The sequence below is a fragment of the Erythranthe guttata genome, chromosome 5, assembly GCF_056151865.1.
Source record: "Erythranthe guttata isolate IM_541 chromosome 5, IM_541, whole genome shotgun sequence".
In the NCBI taxonomy this organism is placed as follows: domain Eukaryota; kingdom Viridiplantae; phylum Streptophyta; class Magnoliopsida; order Lamiales; family Phrymaceae; genus Erythranthe; species Erythranthe guttata.
The window spans coordinates 14,616,831-14,639,017 of NC_142537.1; the positions used below are offsets into that span (position 1 = coordinate 14,616,831).

The following is a 22,187-nucleotide window of genomic DNA, read 5'->3' on the forward strand; positions in this document are numbered from 1 at the left end:
TGGAGAAGAAGGGGGCGACGGCTATGAGGAAGAAGAGAAGAAGAGAAGAGGTGGTGACGGCTAGGTTAACCTAGTGTCTGATACCATATAGGAGAATTAGGTTTTGGAGAAAAGAGAGAATGATATCTCTTACGTATATTAATCATATATATAGGTACATGTGGAAAACCCTAACCTATTACACAAGGTAACTAGAATAAATAATAATAATAATAATAATAATAATAATAATAATAATAATAATAATAATAATAATAATAATAATAATAATAATAATAATAATAATAATAATAATAATAATAATAATAATAATAATAATAATAATAATAATAATAATAATAATAATAATAATAATAATAATAATAATAATAATAATAATAATAATAATAATAATAATAATAATAATAAATATGTATAATATATATATACGCACGCTAATACACAATGTTGATTGTATTTTTTTTCTGACATTATCAATCCATCATTCCATTTGTATAAATCAATTACAATTTTTTTGTTATTTTTGCAGTTGATTGTTATAGTTCGGATTCTTCTGTTGAATCATATTGTGTTTCATTGACAACATTACGCTTGTTTTTGTTATTTTTAGTAGTCAATTTCATTGCTCAACAATGATTTTTGTAGTCGTTTCCTTAATCGACCATGCTTTATCGTAGTCGATTAATATAAATGACAGATAAAAGATATAAAAAAGATTTTTGTAGTCGTTCTACTTGCCTTAATATATTGGAAGAAATTCATGAATGGAAATAAAATTATGGATATATATAATATAATTACATATTAGGAAAATAAAATTTCAAGTTTGACCCTAGAAATTTATTTCCTTCTAAGGCCATCCAATTTAATTTAAAAACATTGCCAATGGAGAACTATATAAACTAATCTCCATTTTTCTTCACAACAATCAAAATATTTCTTCAATTTTCATTAATGGGGTTCACTTCATTTCTATGTATCATTTGCATTCTCAATTTTTATCAATTTGTGAAAGCAGAAAATCTTGATGTATATATAGTCCATGTTGATCATGCACAAATATCCGACGATCTCGAAACGTTTTACGATTCGTTCTTGCCGACGAGTACTAATTTAGCAGCTGCCTTGACCAATAGTACTATTGACAAGCCAAGAATATTGTACCGATACCGACATGTTATTTCCGGTTTTGCCGCCAAATTATCAGAAGCTGACTTGGAAGCAATGCGGCAGATGAAGGGTTTTGTCTCGGCCCGGCCCGAAAGGATGTTGCCTTTGCACACCACACATTCTCCCAATTTCTTGGGGTTGAACCAAAACACGGGCCTATGGAAAAACTCGAACTACGGCAAGGGAGTTATCATCGGTTTGGCGGACATCGGAGTTGAGCCGAGCCACCCCTCGTTCGCCGACGCAGGGATGCCGCCGCCGCCTGCGAAATGGAAGGGCGAATGCAAATTCCGCGCCGGAAAGGGGGCATGCAACAAGAAGCTCATCGGAGCTAGATTCCTCATCGATGAACTATCGCCACTGACCGACGGCCACGGCACGCACACCGCCAGCACCGCCGCCGGAAACTTCGTCGGTGGCGCCGGATTCTTCGGCAACGCCAACGGCACTGCAGCCGGAATCGCACCGCTCGCTCATGTGGCAGTGTATCAAGCGTGCAACGCCTACGGCTGCGGGGAGAGCGCCATCGCCACCGCCATTGACGACGGCGTCGATATACTCTCGATGTCATTGGGAGATGGAATCCACTGCTATTTCTCTGATAGTGTTCTCGCGCTCGGCGCTTACAGGGCCATGCAGAGGGGTATTATCGTCAGCTGCTCCGCCGGAAATGGCGGCAAGCGCGGTTTGGCAAACGGGGCCCCATGGATTATGACCATCGGAGCCAGCACCATTGACCGGAAAATAACGGCCACAGTAGTGCTCGGAAACGGCGAAGAAATCGAGGGCGAAACCGGCAAGGGTTTCCCCTCGACCGGAAAGTTAGAGCTCGTTTACCCCTGGCCATTTATTCCCGGAGATACCTCCGTTAGAGGAAAGATGGTTGTGCGCGAATATCAAAAGGGACACTCGGATAGCGGACAAGTGGTGAAGGATGCTGGTGGAGCCGCTATGATTCTAATTAACACAGATGATCAAGGAGACACCACTTTCGATGATCTACACGTTCTCCCCGCGTTGCAAATCGGTTACGCCGAGGGATTGAAAATAATAGCATACCTAAACTCGACTTCGAATCCCACAGCCACATTGTCGTTTAAAGGAACTGTTATCGGCGGCGGTCGAGCTCCAGCTGTTGCTGTATTTTCCTCCAGGGGTCCTAATAGAGCGAGCCCAGGAATTCTGAAGCCCGATATTATCGGTCCTGGAGTTAACATTCTTGCCGCTTGGCCTTTTTCTGTTGAAAATAAAACCGACACAAAGTCAACATTCAACATAATCTCGGGTACATCAATGTCGTGCCCGCATCTCAGTGGGGTCGCAACACTGCTTAAAAGCGCGCATCCTGATTGGTCGCCAGCTGTCATAAAGTCCGCTATTATGACCACGGCATATCAACTGAACCTCAAAGGCAATCCAATCGAGGATGAATCATTGCAACCCGCCAGTGTATTTGCTATTGGTTCGGGCCATGTTAATCCTTCACGGGCAAATGATCCGGGATTGGTTTATGATATATTGCCCGATGATTATATTCCTTATCTGTGTGGATTGAATTACCCAAACCAACAAGTCGGCATCCTCGTTGGACGCAAGGTGGATTGCTCGAAAGAGAAGAGCATTCCCGAGGCCCAATTGAATTATCCATCATTTTCGATAGTATTTGGATCAACTCCTCAAACTTATACGAGAACGTTGACGAATGTTGGCAAGGCTAATTCATCGTATGATGTCGAAATTGTTTCGCCCGATGGTGTTAATGTGAAAGTGGAACCTAAGAAACTCGTGTTTCCGAAGTTGGGCGATAAATCGAGCTATAGTGTGACGTTCACGAGAACAACCAAATGGGCGATAAATAGTACTACTCAAGGATTTATTAGGTGGTATACTGCCGATTACTCTGTTAGAAGTCCCATAGCTGTTGTATTTCAAAATTGAATTATTTTCCATAGTGTTGAAATCTTCGGTTCGAAATTTTCCATGGATAATCTTCGATCGACGGACTTGGGATTTTCGTAATAAAAATCAAGAGGGTTGAATATATTGATATATTGCAGAACAAAGCTAGAATGAAAAACTTAAATTGGTGAAGTGCATGTGAAGTTTCAGGATGGTCCGGAGAATAATTGGTTATGTTATTGATTTGAACACTACATGGAATGATGCAAAATTACTTAACTAGTTCAAAGATTAAATTTAAATAATTTAATAAACCATTTCATAATATTTAAGATCCATCTCAAAATTTTATTTTTGTGTCCCAAAGTCGACTCGTAAAATAACTACTTTATAAAAAATAAAAATAATAAAATAATGTTTCATCCAAAAAAGTATATCTATATGTACATTTCAACTTTCAAATATTTAAAAAATCAAATATTTTTATAAGTCATATAATAATTTATTAATTTGCTGTTTTTTTTCCTCTTCATTTTTCAACCGTAGAAGCTGCAAGCCAATTTCATTACTTCAATATAACATGGTTTCATCTTTTCCCGCAGTCACGTGTTCATCATCTTGAGCTCTCCCAGGATCGGATCATGTGCCGATACCTTTTGAAGGATGTTGATCATCCATCCCGTTAATCGACGAACGAGACGACCTTTTCGTTTTGAGGCTATGTGGATAAGGAGGGATGACTGCGAAGAGGTTATCTATCAACAGTGGGAGAGCTTTTCAAACTCATACCCGGTTGAGGACTTGCGGCTGAAAAACGAGGGTTGCCAGATCCAGGGGCGGAACCAGGATTAGAAAGTAGGGGATTCATGGCATAGTCTCATATTATTTTTTAGAGACATTGATATAAAAAAATCAAAGATCGATAAGTAAATATTCATAAATTTTATTTAAAACAGTACAAGTTTTAACCATTTGATTTTATATTTTTATATTGAATATGATATATATCTATAATTTATATAAAATTATGGAAAATAAACAAAAAAATTAAGGGTTAAGACACATATTTACAAAACATTTGGAGGGACCAAAAGTAATATTCAAAAATTATAATGTCAAAATAGCTAAATTTTTTTTTTCTTGGGGGGTCAACTGCACCCCCTGCCCCTTAGTGGTACCGCCACTGGCCAGGTCGCCTTACAATTGTGGAGTAAGTCGGCGTTTATTCCGCCCCAACTTCGTATTGAGAAAATTCAGAAAGAGATGCACGTGCTCAGATGTGGACTACAAACGAAGAACAGCGAATCAAAATTACAGAACCTCAAAAAGGAATTGAAGGGAGTGTATGAAGAACAAGATCTTTATTGGCGTCAGCGTGGCAAGATTCAATGGATTCGAGAGGGAGATCGTAATACAAAGTTTTTCCACGCTCAGGCTACGGTGCGGAATAAGAGCAACTGAGTTTACTTGATTAGAGTAACATAGTTAGCCGGATTAGAGACAACTCCGGATCGGAGATTGGGTGGCAACAAACAGTGGAATTGAGGACGTTATCTCGCCCTACTTTTGTCACATTCTTACATCAACCAAGCCACTGGACGAGGAAATAGATGATGTGCTGGGTCATATTGAGAGGAGAGTTTCGCACGAAGTTGTCAGCAACTTTCTAGACCTTTCACCGAGGAGGAGGTAACTCGAGCCATCTCTCAGATGGCTCCCCTTAAATCTCCAGGGCCTGATGGTCTGCTAGTTCTCTTTTATACGAAATACTGGCACATTATCGGTGTTATTTCTTGTGTTCTTGATTTCTTAAGTAACCACAATCTCCCCTTTGTTGAATAATACCTTCCTTGTTTTAATCCCTAAAGTTAGACAACTTGAAAAAATTACTGACTATTTCCCCCTATCTATTTATCTGCTGCGCCGAGATTCTCATTTCTATGATAAACATTCATGGAATTTTCTTGATAGTTTACTTTAGACTTATTACGAGTTTTCATACATTCATCAATCTGCCCAATCACATGTTCAGTGTGATGATTCTTCACAACTCTGCTTGAAGGCTTATTTTCTTCTAAAACATATTCAGTGTCTGACTCAACGCCTTTTGATTTGACAATATGGGTGACGGAGTTGGATCTTCCTTGGTTTTATCATTTGTTATCAGTAGATGCATCATCATCATTTGTGCATGCAATCAGACCATCATCATTAAAATGTATATTTATAGATTCCATGACACTCATTGTATTTTCATTGTACATTCGATATGCTCTATTGTTTAAGAAATATCCAAGAAATGTACATGTGTCTCCACTTGTAGAGAATATCCCAAGAGGTTACTTTTAGTGGGAAAATTACAGTTTATGTCCCTAAACTTTACCACTAAAACGATTTATGTCCTCAAACATTTCAATCCACGAAATATATCCTCAAACTTGCCACTTTTGATCACTTTATGTTCTGCCGTTAACGTTGGCAGCTAACTTCGACGGAAATAGCACGCGTGGCTCACGTGACGTCTATGTGGCCGTTAAATGTGATGTGGAATAATATGTTGAATATTAAATGTTGAGGTGGCACAAAAATATACTAATTTCCTCTAACTCACTCTCTCAAATCCCAAATCCCAAATCATGTTTCATTCCCATAAACCTTAATTTTCCCACACTTCACAATTTCAATCACCTCAATCCATTCCCAAATTTTCAATTAAATATGCATTCTTGCTCGAACCCATACTAAAATCGAAGTCATAAACCCATAAAAATTCCAAACGTTCTCACATTTGAAGAGTTTTTCCCTTCTCAAAGAACAGCAGATTCACGTGCAAATACATGCCTGCAATCGAGAGGAAGAAGGTAAACGTGTGATTCTTCGTCTGCTGATGCTTGTGCCCCTTGTGGTCTCGATGAAGCGAGCACAAGGATGGTCAAGATGGCACAAATTCTACCCAACTCAGCAGTTTCAGAAGCTGCCCAAAAGGTGTTCGACAAAATGTCTGAACCAATTCCCGAAAAAAAAACATGCACCTGTCAAAGCTGCATATAATTATTTTTTGCCAAGAATAGAGTGCCCAAGAACGGATTTCAGCTCCACGACTTCCCCAACGAAGTGGAAGAAGACATGAAATTTCAGCCCCATGATGAAAGTGAAATCGAGGAAACATTCGGCATTTGTTTATTGGGTTATTTTGCTGTTAAAACACCAGGAAAAATAGCCATGGATTCACATACGATTTCGCTATTTTCGAATTTCACCTCAATTGAAGGATTCGAAATCGGGTTTTAGGGATTGGATTTACGGGTTCATTGGGAATATGGAGAATTAGGGATTTTAGAATAGAAATAGGGGAGGACAATGACGTGTCGCTCCACATCACGTTTCGTCGGCCAAGTAGGCACTGGGTGTTGTACAACTCGACATTTAACGGCCACATAGATGTCACGTGAGCCACGCGTGCTATTTCCGTCGAAGTTAGTTGCCGACGTTAACGTCATAACATAAAGTGATCAAAAGTGGCAAGTTTGAGGACATATTTCGTGGATTGAAATGTTTGAGGACACAAATCGTTTTAGTGGTAAAGTTTAGGGACATAAACTGTAGTTTTCCCCCTTTTAGTAAAAGAAAAAATTTGAAGGTATTAAAATTTATATTACAAATTAAATAGTGCTTGAGGGGTAGGTGTTACAAATGATACTCTAAGGGGGTAAGTGTCACATAGCGTATAGTCTAGGGGTGTAAAGTGTATTTAACCCTATTATCAAAATACAACCCCGTTTTTTATATAGTTCTTAAATTTGGGGAGTCAATAGGAGGTTAAAGGATTTGATACCTCATTGGAATTATTCTAATTTCTAACGGCAAAACATTACAATGGATCATCAAATATTAGTTTGATTTTTGTTTTATTATTTTGATACTCATTTACTTCAGCCACAATCACTAAATAGGTTATTAACTTTTAAATATACGGACAATATATTTAAAATTGACACATGTCAATTCATAATAGGTTATTTGAATAATAACTTTTTCGATACATCTTTTCATAGGATGCATGTTTGCATCTACAGAAGTTGAATATCAAAATAAATACAAGTATAATTTCTCCGTTGTAGATGAAAATTGCATTTTAGAGCATCAAAATAGAAATTTCCCATTTACATGTGAAAGGCTATCCCATGTGCAATATTCATTAGTAATCTGTAAAGTAAATTCGATTTAATTTATTATTTTTCTTTATGGTAAAATTGAATTTGATATTAAAAGAGAGGGATTATTAGGAAAGATCCCCTCATATGCATTGTCTCATTAAACTAGATTCTTTTTTTTTCCTATCTATTTTTAAGATAAATCCAATTGCATTTTATTTAGTAGATTATATTATTAATAACCTATTTTACCATTTCTCAAATTTTTAACCTAATTAAATCCTGCTAACCCGTAGCGTCTCTCTCTTTTCTCCTCTCTCTTTCTTTTCTCCACAACCCACTCCCACATCTACACCCTCGCAGCCCCATAGGGCGACCACACCCACACCCTCGCGGCCCCACCACACGACCACACCCACATCCTCGCGGCCCCACCGGACGACCACACCCTTTCATCTGAGACCACACCCTCATCGACCTCCTCATCCTCGGATATGGGGATCTGTGCTCTTTTATATTTTATATTATGTATTATATATATGAAAGAGTTTCTTATGGCCGATATTGAATTCTTGTTGCTCTGTAGGAATTGTCTTGTATGAGATGCTTTATGGATATACGCCATTCAGGGGGAAAACGAGGCAGAAGACCTTTGCAAACATTCTACACAAGGATTTGAAGTTTCCAAGAAGTAAAGATGTGTGCTTTTTGATAGCTATTTTAGATTTTTTTTAGGGGAAAGTACAGTTTGCACCCCTGAACTATTAGCCTTGTCCTAAATACCTCCCTGAACTATAAAACGTAACAAAAATGCCCCTCCGTTTTCTATCCGTTTGTTGGCAATGACGTGGCAGGTTGACTTTTTTCTATTTTTAATCATTTTCTCTATTGCAATTTTTTTTGACATGTTTACCCTCAATTTACTAACTATTTTATTATATATATATATATATATATATATATATATATATATATATATATATATATATATATATATATATATATATATTATTACTTACCAAAAAGAAAATATATACATTCTGAATTAAGTTGATTAGAAAAATATATTTATTATTAACCCATCACCCAGAAATGCACTAAATTAAGTCAAAAGCTCTAAAAAAAACGTAAATAGAAAATATATATATATATAACAATAATAAAAGAAAAAAAAATAAAGCTTTTCATCTTTCACCAAGCAAAACCCCAACAATGAGAATTACCACAGACCAAATCCAAGTAACAGTAACAGATATGCGGCGGCAGCCGAAAACCCCAGCCGCCGCTTCCAACTGTCCATCATTCGCTAAATTGCCGATCTCCGCCTACCTGAGGTGGTGCAGCAGTAATTGGCCGGTCATTCCTCTGCCAACACCTACCACCGTCAACGAACCACCACCAGAAGCGGCGGCGGAACCAAGAAAAAATTAAGCTAAGGAAAATGGGAACAACCATTTTACCCACAAGTCTCTCCCACCGCCCACCACCATCGACAAACCACCACCGGAAGCGGCGGTGGAACCAAGGACTACGGAGGAGGTAGAATCCCACTTCATGACATCACTCAACCATTATTACCGGTCGAAGAAAAAATCGAGAGCCCATTTGACTCCATCACTGACTGCATTGAAGAAATCCCCGTAATTAAACCCCATAAAAATTATGCTCCCCTCCGATGAAATTCATCAACTCCGGCCCCTCATCATCTTCATCTTCCTCCGTTTATTAATCTGGTGCGGCGCGTGCTCTTCAAACGCGACCAGATTTTGTAATTTTTTTGAGGATTATTAACCCTAAGGGGACGATGATTTCATGAGCAATACATACTTGCGGTTTGAAGGTAAGGTTCGAGAAGAAGGAGAAGAGAGAGTGGAGATCGATGAGAGGGGTGAGAGATGAGAGATCCTCTGTTGAAGAAAATGGCGACAAGATGAAGAAGAGAGAGGAGAGAGAGATAAAGAATGGAGAAGACCAAAATTGGGGGCAAAGAAGTAAATGCACATTTTAACTGACGGTGTTAGTATTATTAACGTTGACCTCAAATGACAGGGGTTATTTTGGTACGTTTGATAGTCCAGGGGGTATTTAGTACAACCCCTATAGTTCAGGGGGTGCAAACTGTACTTTCCTTTTTTTTTATTCAGCAAGAATAATTTGATTATGAATAGGAGATTCTGAAATAGTAGCAATATAACGGAGTTTTAATAAACTATGGGTTGGGTACAGGTTAGTCTCCAAGGAAAGCAGTTAATGTATCGATTGCTACACAGAGATCCCAAAAAAAGAAAAGGATCACGAGAAGGTGCTAACGAAGTTAATCAGCATCCCTTCTTCCGTGGTATCAATTGGGCTCTTGTTCGTTTCATGGTAATTAATCAATCGTACACACTATATTCTTATTATTTATCATTGTAATTCTGCTTAAGCGCAATTAAGGAACTAATTTGTTTATTAAACATCTTCAGAGCCCTCCCACGCTCGTCGCTCCCATTCATGAGGAGAAGAAAAAAACGAGTGTAGATCCTGTACTAGATCATTTGCAAACGCTCCCATTATCGATTTTGGGGTTCTGGACAGTGAGGTGAGGGAGATTTACCTGTCAGATGTTGATTATCTCCGCCATTTTTAAATTCTCTCGACTTGCATCTTCATTTTCTTTTTTATAGTGTTTTCAATAATTATGTACAGATTTTAATAGTGGTTTTCAATATTTTTACATAAACCACTATAAAAATATGTATAAATAATTATAGTGGTTTTCAATAATTTTTTTACAATTTTTTATATAACTGTATATACAGAGTGGTTTTCATGTTGATATAGTTGTTATACAGAGTGGTTTTCAAGTTTACATAGTTGTTATACAAAGTGGTTTTCATGTTATATAATTACTATACATAGTGGTTTTCATGTTATATAATTGTTATACATAGTGGTTTTTATGTTTATATAGATAAAGAGTGGTTTTCATGTTTATATAGAGTGGTTTTTATTTAAAAAAACTGGAAATAAAATTAGAAAACAAAACCATTTTCAAAACAATTCGAAATTAAGAAAAAAGAAAAACCATGAAAAAACGAAAATAAAAATAAATCCAGTTTTTTAAATTAATATAAAAAACATGAAAAATATAAATAATAAAAAAAATAATTTAAAATAAAAAACCTAAAATAAAAAAAAAAAAAAAAATAAATACTATAATTACAAAATTTTATTTTAAATCAAAATAAAGAAAACCATTAAACAAAATAAAAAAGAAAAGGAAAAAAAATTGAATTGACATGATGAGGGAATAATTTTAGAAGAAGATTTGGGCGTAGATTATGGGTATATTTTTTTTAAATTAAATAGTTATACTAATTAATAATTAGTGGGGGCATATATAGTTTTTCAGGCCCATTAGATTATCTCAAAAATTATTTATAAATAAATGATTTATCAAGAAATAAAATACCAATGAAGGGTATTTGGCATATAACCCCTAAAAAAAATCATATTGCTGATTCATATTCATACGTTTGACTAAAGTATATATACAGACAACGGCGGAACATATAAGGGGCAGGGGGGCTGTTGCCCCCAAGATTAATTTTTTTTTAGGTATTTTGGCATCGTAGTTTTTAAATATTACTTTTGGCCCCTTAAAGTTTTAGTAAATATGTGTCTTAACGCTCAATTTTTTTTTCTTCTCCACATTCTTATATAAATTTTAATTGTATATATCATATTTAATATAAAAATATTTAATAAAATGGTTAAAATTTGTATTATTTTATATAATATTTATGAATATTTACTTTTTGAATTTTTTTATCGATGTCTCTTAAAAATAATATGAGACGATGCCATTAATCTCCAAAATATTTAAGTGCAATACATTAAGATTTTTTTGCCATGCTTAAAATATGATAAAACTATAATATATGTGCTATTTTAATTAAAAATTATCAATATAAACTTATTTTTGATATATCTTGTAAACCTAAATTTTTTTTCCGGGCGCTGCCCCAAACCCCGAAATTTTAGGTAACCCCCTACATTTTTATCCTGGTTCCGCCCCTGTATACAGAGAAGGAATGAATGTATTCGCAAGTAGTGATATGATTACCTTAATGTTCATTGGAATAACTTCATTAATGCTGCCCAACTCCTTGGACAAAATGAGTAGGTCTGATAGGAAAATATGTCGGAAAATATAGAGAAGATGCACCATCGGGGAGGGAGAAAATTTGGGTGGTGTTCATGAAAAAGATAGAAAAAGAAAGATATTTAGAGTACCACCACCGGGGAGGGAGAAAATTTGTGGTCACGACCATGGAGAAGAAAGGTGGCTAGGTTAAAAAACCAGGTGCTCTGATACCATATAGGAAGAATAGAATTGGAGAAAGAGGGAAATAATAATACGTAATAGAAAACCCCGTTATGTTATGGGTTGATTTACATCAAATATATATATGGAAATAATAAAAGAGTTTGAAGTTTGACTAGGCAATAGAGTTTTACAAAATAACTATATCATAAATTGAGGTAATCAAATTATAAAGGAGTCCTCATATATTACAAGGATTATATAATATCAAATAATATAATAGTACTATAATAGGTAACAAAACAATATTTTAGGTTGACTCACAAACTTTTTTGTGTATAAAATAACCCCCCAGCCATCTCCCATTTTTCCTCTCCATCAAAATTATATGATCTTCAATATGAGTTTCACTTCATTTCTATTTATCATTTGCATACTCAATTTTAATCAATTTCTCAAAGCAGAAAATCTTGGTGTATACATAGTCTATGTTGATCCAGCACAATCCAACGATCTCGAAACGTTTTACGATTCATTCTTGCCGACGACTTCTAACGTAACCTCAAACAGTGACGATCAGCCGAGAATATTGTACCGATACCGCCATGTGTTTTCAGGATTCGCCGCGAAATTATCGGCAGCCGACGTGGAAGCAATGCGGCAGAAGAAGGGTTTCATCTCAGCCCAGCCCGAAAGGATGTTACAACTGCACACCACACATTCTCCGAATTTCTTGGGGTTGAACCAAAACACGGGCCTATGGAAAAAATCCAACTACGGCAAAGGAGTCATAATCGGAATGGTGGACAGCGCAGTTGCGACCAGCCACCCATCCTTCTCCGGCGCAGGGATGCCGCCGCCGCCTGCAAAATGGAAGGGCGTATGCGACTCCTTCGGCAAGCCGCCATGCAACAACAAGCTCATCGGAGTTAGATTCTCCCTACCTCAACTTCCTTCACAGAAAGAAAATGACCATGGCACCCACACCATGAGCACGGCCGCCGGAAACTTTGTCGCGGGCGCTGGATTCTTCGGCAACGCCAACGGCACTGCCGCCGGAGTCGCGCCGCTCGCTCACTTGGCGATATATGAATCGTGCGGCTCCATTGGCTGCCCGAACACCGCAGTGGCCGACGCCATTGATAGCGCCATCGGCGACGGCGTCGATATAATCTCGATCTCCCTTGGAGGGAGATCTCGCCGAGGTTTCTTTGACGATGTTATCGCGGTCGGCGCTTACAGGGCCATGCAGAGGGGTATTATCGTCAGCTGCTCCGCCGGAAATGACGACAAGGTCCATTTGTCGAACGGGGCCCCATGGATTATGACCGTCGGAGCCAGCACCATGGACCGGAAAATAACGGCCACCGTAGTGCTCGGGAACGGCGAAGAAATCGAGGGCGAAACCGGCAAGGGTTTCCCCTCGACCGAAAAGTTAGAGCTCGTTTACCCTCGACAATTTCCTCCCAAAGATGACTCCGTCAGAGGAAAGATAGTTGTGTGCGAAAATGGTGTGGGACCCTCGAGAATCATTATAGGAGAGATGGTAAAAGATGCTGGTGGAGCCGCTATGATTCTACTGAACACACAGGATCTAGGAGACACCACTTTTGATGATCCACACGTTCTCCCGGCGCTGCAAATCGGTTACGCCTATGGATTGAAAATAAAAGCATACCTAAACTCGACTTCGAATCCCACAGCCACATGGTCGTTTAAAGGAACTGTTATCGGTGGCGGTCGAGATCCGGTAGTTGCTGCATTTTCCTCCAGGGGTCCTAGTAAAGAGAGCCCGGGAATTTTGAAGCCCGATATTATCGGTCCTGGAGTTAACATTCTTGCAGCTTGGCCCGTTTCTCTCGAAAATAGAACCGACACAAAGCCAGCATTCAACATAATCTCGGGTACATCAATGTCGTGCCCGCATCTCAGTGGGGTCGCAGCACTGCTTAAAAGCGTGCATCCTGATTGGTCGCCAGCTGTCATAAAGTCTGCTATTATGACCACGGCATATCAAGTGAACCTCAAAGGCAATCCGATCGAGGATGAACAATTGCAGCCCGCTACTGTCTTTGATATTGGTTCGGGCCATGTTAATCTGTCACGTGCAGATGATCCCGGGTTGGTTTACGATATATTGCCTGATGATTATATTCCTTTTGTGTGTGGATTGAATTACACGAACCAACAAGTCGGTATCATCGTTGGACGCGATGTGGATTGCTCGAAAGAGAAGAGCATTCCCGAGGCTCAATTGAATTATCCCTCGTTTTCGATAATATTTGGATCAACTCCTCAAACTTATACGAGAACATTGACCAACGTTGGCAAGCCTGATTCATCGTATGATGTCGAGATTGTTTCGCCGGACAATGTTATTGTGAAAGTGGAACCTAAGAAACTTGTGTTTCCGAAGTTGGGCGATAAATCGAGCTATAATGTGACGTTCACCAGAACAGCAAAAGAGGTGATGGATAGTACTACACAAGGATTTATTAGGTGGTACACTGCCGATTACTCTGTTAGAAGTCCCATAGCAGTTGTATTTAAAGATTGAATAATTTTCAATAGTGATATATCTCCTGACATGGGATTTGCATAATAAAAATCAAGAGGGTTGTAATTTCCTTTCTTGTATTAAAATTAGTTAAAATGAAAAATAAATAGTTTTGACTTTTCAGTAGCAAGACTTGACTTGCATTAAGATTTCATATTGGGATGCCTTATAATAGACAGGATTTCGGAAATTTCGAAAATTAAATTAATTTATAATCTCTTATTTCAAAATTCAGATATAATAAAAAATTTCACAATATATATATTTTTTTTATTTTTGCAGGATAATGCAAGGAAATACAAAAGAGAGTTTGACAAAATGCAATAAATAAAAGGGAAAATTACCAAGACACCCCCATCTAGCAAAAATATATACACAAGGAAAATCCCCCTAAAAAAAAATAATTAAAGAAAACCCATTTAGCTCATATTCCACCAAAAATGTTATTTTTGTATTTCCAATGATACCTTTATTTGATTACAATAACTTAATTCTTAACCCTAATCATTTTCAGGTCTCTTTTTTTCTCCCCATCCGAATCTCACCACATCCTCCATCCACTGTGCCACCACAGCCCAAATCCAAGCGCCTTTGAATTAAGTTCGCATTGGAGACTATGATAACGACGCAGCGAAGAAGATTATGCCACGACGGATTTCTTCGCAGGCAGATCCGAGTGAGGCCAGCGAAAGCGGCGATGGAGAACTGTGGAGTGGCGTACGGTGGAGGAGAAATCAAGGCGTTGTTGTAGTACCAAGGGGAGAATGACTAACTGAGGACAGATTATGGTTTTTTAATTTAATTTTTCTGTCTCTATTTGGATATGGCGGTGCTCGTGAAGAAAATTGAGTTTGGATGACTTTGTTTGGGTGTTTTTAGTGGTTGTTGTTCTATTTGGGTTGGTGGTGCGGGTTGGAATTTACTTTACTTGTAATAAAAAAATGGTTAGAATATGAAAGTGGGGTGGTGATAGTGTGGTGTGGCAGCGTCGTGGTGAGGATGATGAGCAAAGTAGGGTTTTTTGGCAAATTGGTGGAAGACGGCATACACAGAGGAAATTCGCGGAGGTTAATCGACTAAGTTTTGGTAGTCGATTAAAGTGGTAATCAAATATGTCTCAATTCATTTTTTATTTTTTGTGTATTGATTCCGATTTATATAAATCAATAACAATTTACGTATATTATTTGTTTTGTAAAAAATGTTGCTTTCGTTTTTATGTAGTTGTGTTGTGTTATTTTTAGGAGTCAATTTCTTAATCGACTATGAAACAAAGTCGATTAATATACATATAGAAAAAAGAAGATAAAAGACGAACAAAAAAAAAAAAGGAAAGTAAATAAAAAATTATAAAATAATAATAATAATAATAATAATAATAATAATAATAATAATAATAATAATAATAATACTAATAATAATAATAGTAATAATAATAATAATAATAATAATAATAATAATAACAATAATAATAATAATAATAATAATAATAATAATAATAATAATAATAATAATAATAATAATAATAATAATAATAATAATAATAATAATAATAATAATAATAATAATAATAATAATAATAATAATAATAATAATAATATTATTATTATTATTATTATTATTATTATTATTATTATTATTATTATTATTATTATTATTATTATTATTATTATTATTATTATTATTGTTATTATTATTATTATTGTTATTATTATTATTATTATTATTATTATTATTATTATTATTATTGTTATTATTATTATTATTATTATTATTATTATTATTATTATTATTATTATTATTATTATTATTATTATTATTATTATTATTATTATTATTATTATTATTATTATTATTATTTTTATTTATAAAAGAAATGTTTTACCCGAAACCTTAAACATAAACTTAGGGGTATTTTCGAAATTCCAATTTTCTAGTTGTATTATTCTTATTTTTGTCGTCCCACCCTGATTAGAACTACCCATGTTTTTCTAACTGCAAATCTTCTTGTAGGCACCAGGATGGGATAAAATGATTAATCCCAAATTTGAGTTTTAGTGAATTTTTTAAGACTTGAAAAAATAATATTTATGGGTAGAGAAAGTAAAAAGACTAGTGTTTTGTGGATGAAAAATTACTTCTCTTTTTTGTTTTTTTGTATTGCTTACAATCATCTCTAGTACTCCATATTTATAGTGAGGAGTGCATTAATATTAAAATAATTACAAAATACTATTTGACTAACAACTCTTTGAATTCTAATTTAATACATAAGAGAATCAAAAGACAATTGCCTGGTGCTTCAAATTCACATTTATTTCAACATTCAATCCCCCACTTATTCTAACATGAATGTCCACTTCTTCCAATATTGAATTGTCACTAATTCCAATATTAAATTCACATGAAGTCCACTTATTCTAATATTGCCTCCCGTAAATTGAATTTGTTTTTGATTCCCAAACCTTCAAAATTTTCGAGAAAACGGGACTTCCAAGTGGCTTAGTGAAAATATCTGCAAGTTGTTCTTCACTTTTGCAATACTCAAGATTGAGTTCACCATCATGAACATGTTCCCTTAAGAAATGGAAACGAAGTCGAATGTGCTTTGTTCTTCCATGAAGAATTGGATCTTTCAAGATAGAAATAGCCGAGTTATTATCACAAAAAAGAATTGGAGGCCCATCTTGCTTGAAACTCAAGGTTTCGAGAATTCCTCTCAACCACATGACTTGACATCCGACGGAAGAAGTCGCGATGTACTCCGCTTCGGTTGTAGAAAGGGCAACGATTGGTTGTTTTTTCGAACTCCATGAAATTGCTCCACTTCCAAGATTAAATACATAACCGAAAGTACTTTTAGAATCATCCACACTTCCACCAAGATCACTATTTGTAAAACCAACAAGTTTAACAGAAATATTTTTTTTCATAAAAAATACCATAATCAATGGTTCATTTGACATATCAAAGAATTCTTTTCGCCGCCTCCCAATGATTCGAATATGGCTTCTCCATAGACATGTTAATCAAACTTACACTAAACATGATATCGGGACGAGTGGCTATAAGATACATCAAGTTTCCAATTAAGCTTCGAAACATGGTTGTGTTCACCAATTTTGCTTCACCTTCTTTGCTTAATTTTAAGCCCGTGATGCAAGGTGTTGACACCGGATTTTAGTTCTCCATTTTGAACTTTTTCAAAATTTCTTTTGCATATTTTTCTTGAGAAATAAAAATTCCTTCTTTTTATTGTTCCACATTAATTCCAAGAAAATGATGCAATTCACATCGATCAGTCATTTCAAACTCATTCTTCATAGAAGCATTGAATTCCGTCAACATATCAAAATCATCACCCGTGAAGATTAAATCATCAACATAAAGACTCACCACCATAAAACCGCTGTTAGAATTTCTTTTGATGTAAAGAGTGTACTCAAACGGACAACTTTCAAAACCAAATTTAATGAAAAATAATCATTAATTCGATCATACCATGCACGGGGTGATTGCTTGAAGCCATAGAGAGATTTCTTGAGTTTGTACACCTTTTCTTCCTCGTCTTTTTTAATGAATTCGCGAGGTTGCTCAAGATAATTTTATTCTTGAATAAATCCGTTCAAGAATGTTGATTTGACATCCATTTGATACAACTTCCAACCACTTTGAGCCGCAAGAGAGATAATTAAGCGAATTGTATCATGTCTTGAAACGGGAGCAAATACCTCATTGAAGTCTTCTCCCTTCATTTTGCTTGTATCCTTTCGCAACAAGCCTCGCCAAGATTGGTTTTTGTTTTGGACACCCATTTCACACCAATAGGAGATCTGTGTGAAGGTAAAGGTGTGAGCTCCCAAGTTTCATTTTTTTTTTCCAGTCGCCTTGACCTCTTCTTTCATCACTTGATTCCACTTTTCTTATTTTGAGGCTTCTTCAAATGAGATCGGATCCTCTCCGGCAAAGAATGCAAAGAAAACAGGATTTGTTGAATTCACCTCCTCCGTTTCATTGTAGAGTACTCTCAAACTCCTCATTTTTCTTGGGCGGGGTTATGGTGAATTTTGTGGAGACTCATTTTCACCATCATTTGGTTGCATTGATTGAGAATTGCTTCTTCGTCTCCAAGGTTCGGCCAAGTTAATGATTCTGAATTTTTTGAAAAATCATAAGAGGATTCTTCATCAAAACGAACATCCCGACTTATCACAATTTTTTTCGTTTTAGGATTATAAAGCTTGTAAGCTTTTGACCTCTCACTATACCCAATGAAAATGCATTTTTCAATTTTATCGTCGGGCTTGGTCCTCATAGCATTTGGAATATGTGAATATGCAAGACAACCAAATGTTTTAAGATGACTAACATTTGGCTTCTTACCATACCACACCTCATTTCGAGTAGAATTTTCCAAGCTCCTCGTCGGTGATCGATTGATTAAATAAATGGCACAAGCGACCGCTTCAACCCAAAACTCCGATGGAATATTTTTTTTTTAACATACACCGAACCTTATCCATGATTGTTCAATTTTTCGCTCCCCCACGCCATTTTGTTGCGGTCTATACCGGGCCGTCAATTCATGTCTAATCCCATGGATTCGACAAAAATCTTCAAATAAAGAAGATAAATATCTCCACCATGATCACTCCTCAATTTTTTGATTTTGAAACCGGAAAATTTCTCAACTTGAATTTTAAAATCTTTGAAGCATGAAAGAGTTTCGGATTTTTCTTTCACAAAATAAGCCCAAACTTTTCTTGTAAAATCATCAGTAAATAAAGAAATACGATTACCACATAGAGAGGGAACTCGAAATAGTCCGCAAAGGTCACTATGAATGAGCTCCAATGGTGACTTTGATTTCCAATTTAACTTGGAAGGAAATGCCTCTCGGTGTTACTTCCCCAATTGGCATTCTTCACAAATTTCGTCCGTGGCTTTAATGTTCGGAATCCTTGAACAATTTCCTTGATTGATAACTCCTTCAAACTTTGGAAATTAAGATGCCCGAACCGATCATGCCACAACTTTGAAACATCCTCATTTACAGTTAAATGGGAAGAGGCTTCAAAATTATCAAGTTTGATCGAAAAATTATTATTTCCCATCATATCGATATTTGCAATGTGTTGATCCTTCTTTTTCAAAAGGCAAGTGAAGTCGTCGAAAAACATGTTGAAATCTTTCCTCATCAAGTGACCAACACTTAGCAAATTACTTGTCAAGTTATGTACATAGTAAACCTCGGACATTGTTTCAACTTTTTCGGATTTTGTTTTGAAGACAATTTCTCCAACACCTTCTAATGTGTAGGTGTATCCATCTCCAATCACTGTCCCATGGATAGCTTCGACATGATTTGAGAATATTTTTTATTCTCCGTCATGTGCTTGCTCGCACCACTATCCAAATACCAAGTATTTTCAAAGCTACCCTTAGATGCAATCAATAAAGTCTCCATATTTTCGACTTTATTTTCATGCAAATAACCAACTTCTTGCCTTTAGTCTGAATATTTTTCCCAACAATCATTGATTTTGTGTCCCGTTTTATGACAATAATGACAATCAATGTAAGTCCTTGTACCTTAATATGATCCTCGACCTCGACCTCTTCCTCTTTGAAAATTGTTTGGAAAATATTTCTCATCCTCTTTTGCCTCATCATTTGATTTGGCTTGTCCACGGTAATTGTTGTAAGAGTTTCTTCCTCCTCTTATTTGGCCACGACCTCGGGCACGTCCATGGAACGAGCCACGGCCTCCAGTGAATGTAACTTGGGATTTTAATGCTTGATCCGGAGAAGAAATTTGAGGATTTCTTTGAAAGGATCCTTGCTTCGTGTGTCTCCAATCGTCATTATAGACTCTCCAACGCCATTGATGAAAGATCTTGTGACTCTTCGATAGCCCCAACAACATGATCAAATTTCACCGGCAATCTTCGCATAATTTTGTCGACACCCTTTGGGTTTCCACGACTTCGCAATTTGTCGCAATTGATTTACAAGAGGTGATTCTTGTAAAATATTCAACAATTTTTTCGTTTTCTTTCATCTCCAATTTTTCAAATTCAGCCCTCAAATATTACAAACGAATCTTTTTTACTTCATTTTTCCCGGCATAGGTTGTTTGTAGAAGCTCCCATGCCTCCATGGAACTAGTCGCTTTGGTTAGTCTTTCATAGAAGGAAACTTCGATGGCTTGATATATCTGGAAAAGATCTTTTTGTCTTTCGGTTCTCAAAGTTTTCCTTTGGGCATTCATCAATTGATCCTCATTTTCGGGAGTCTGAACACCGTCTTCAACTACGCTCCAAATGTCTTGAGATTCATGACAAAGCTTCATTATATTACTCCAATAATCGATTTTTTTTCCATTGAAACGAGGTATAAGAGAAGTAAGGTTGGTGGATATTTTTTTTATATGGTTCTGATGCCAATTTGTAGGCACCATGATGGGATAAAATGATTAATCCCGAATTTGGATTTTAGTGATTTTGTGGATGAAAAATTACTTTTTTTTTTTGTCTTGCTTACAATCATCTCTAGCACTCCATATTTATAGTGAGGAGTACATTAATATTCTAATAAATTACAAGATGACTCTTTAACTAACAACTCTTCTAATTCTAATTTAATACATATGAAAATCAAAACACAACGGTCTATATACATCTAGACAATGGTGCTTTAAATTCACATTTATTCCAACATTCAATCTCCCACTTATTCCAACATGAATGCCCACTTCTTCCAATATTGAATTGACACTAATTCCAATATTGAATTCACATTAAGTCCACTTATTCCAACACTTCTCACGTGTAGAAACTTCTCCCTCCACTTCTCAACTTCTCACATTAGAAACTTCTCCCTCCACTTCTCATTAGTTGCTTCTTTATCGTATAAGAGCAATTCCAATGCTAAATATCAAAATTGGATTATCAAATGCTCATTTGATATTTATGATAATATTTTAAAATACATTTAAAACTCTTCTACTCCAATCATGATAATAAAATTTTATTATCAATTGGAAGTTTTTTGATAATTTTATATGTAATTGCCACATGTCAATTTGTGAATGGTTGATTAGGTGGTTATTTTTTTAATAACTCAATCTGCATGAAGTATTTTTAGATTCAAAGAGGAGAAATATCAAAATACAAACCCATTTTAATAACCTCTTTGGAGAACAAATTTTTTAAATTTTAGGAGTCAAATGTTAATTAAGAGATTTGATAACTCATTTAATAACTCCATTGGAGTTGCACACGTCTCCTTTCACCACTCTCCTGACACAGTAACCTTTTTTTTCTACAACAATGGAGAAAAACCTAGAAGCAATCTTAGCGTAAGTATTTCTCCTAATATATCGATTAAATTCAAAAATTGTGTTTCTTCATTGCTTTGCAGATACCTCATGATGAACTGGTGGAGCATTACTTGGCGAAATGTGGTTTCCACTGCTCGATTATTTTTGGGGTTTTATATCTTTGGAGAAGGAATTGAATTTTCCACTTCTTTGGGCACTTAATTTCCCGTCACTATCGATCTCTGCACTTATTTTCATTTTTTCAACCGATAAACGTTACTCTCTCTCTCTCTCTCTCTCTCTCTCTCTCTCTCTCTCTCTCTCTCTCTCTCTCTCTCTCTCTCTCTCTCTCTCTCTCTCTCTCTCTCTCTCTCTCTCTCTCTCTCTCTCTCTCTCTCTCTCTCTCTCTCTCTCTCTCTCTCTCTCTCTCTCTCTCTCTCTCTCTCTCTCTCTCTCTCTCTCTCTCTCTCTCTCTCTCTCTCACATGAATTTACTTATGATGTACCTATATTGATCTTTCGTGGGATGCAATGCATATTTCTGAGTTGTGCCCCTTTGTACTTATGACCAATATTTTTATTTTTATTGATTAATTACATGTTTTTCAAATAACAGAAGAAATTCAAAACATATTGTTAGATAAAATGGGCCCAAATGTTTATTTGGCCCAAAATTGCTAACCCACTTTGTGCAGCCCATTTCCTTGGTGTCGGCCTATCAGATCACTTAAGGCCCAAAGCAGAGTCAATCTGGACCGGTGGTTGAGAAGTCTCGATC

General features: G+C 36.1%; 1 protein-coding gene and 1 pseudogene across 1 annotated transcript; both read left to right on the forward strand.

Moving 5' to 3' along the window:
* The first annotated feature begins 929 nt into the window (after nucleotides 1-929).
* On the forward strand, nucleotides 930-7,512 carry LOC105966738 (subtilisin-like protease pseudogene; annotated as a pseudogene).
* A 4,633-nt stretch (nucleotides 7,513-12,145) lies between these two features.
* Nucleotides 12,146-14,200, forward strand: LOC105966739 (subtilisin-like protease). The gene has a single exon (XM_088817739.1). It carries the CDS (start codon nucleotides 12,188-12,190, stop codon nucleotides 14,087-14,089), a length of 1,902 nt encoding a protein of 633 aa, XP_088673865.1. The 5' UTR covers nucleotides 12,146-12,187; the 3' UTR covers nucleotides 14,090-14,200.
* Nucleotides 14,201-22,187: the final 7,987 nt, after the last annotated feature.

Excerpts from the sequence above, each read along its gene's own strand:
- LOC105966739 (XM_088817739.1), top strand. The coding sequence starts at position 12,188 with ATGCGGCAGAAGAAGGGTTTCATCTCAGCCCAGCCCGAAAGGATGTTA.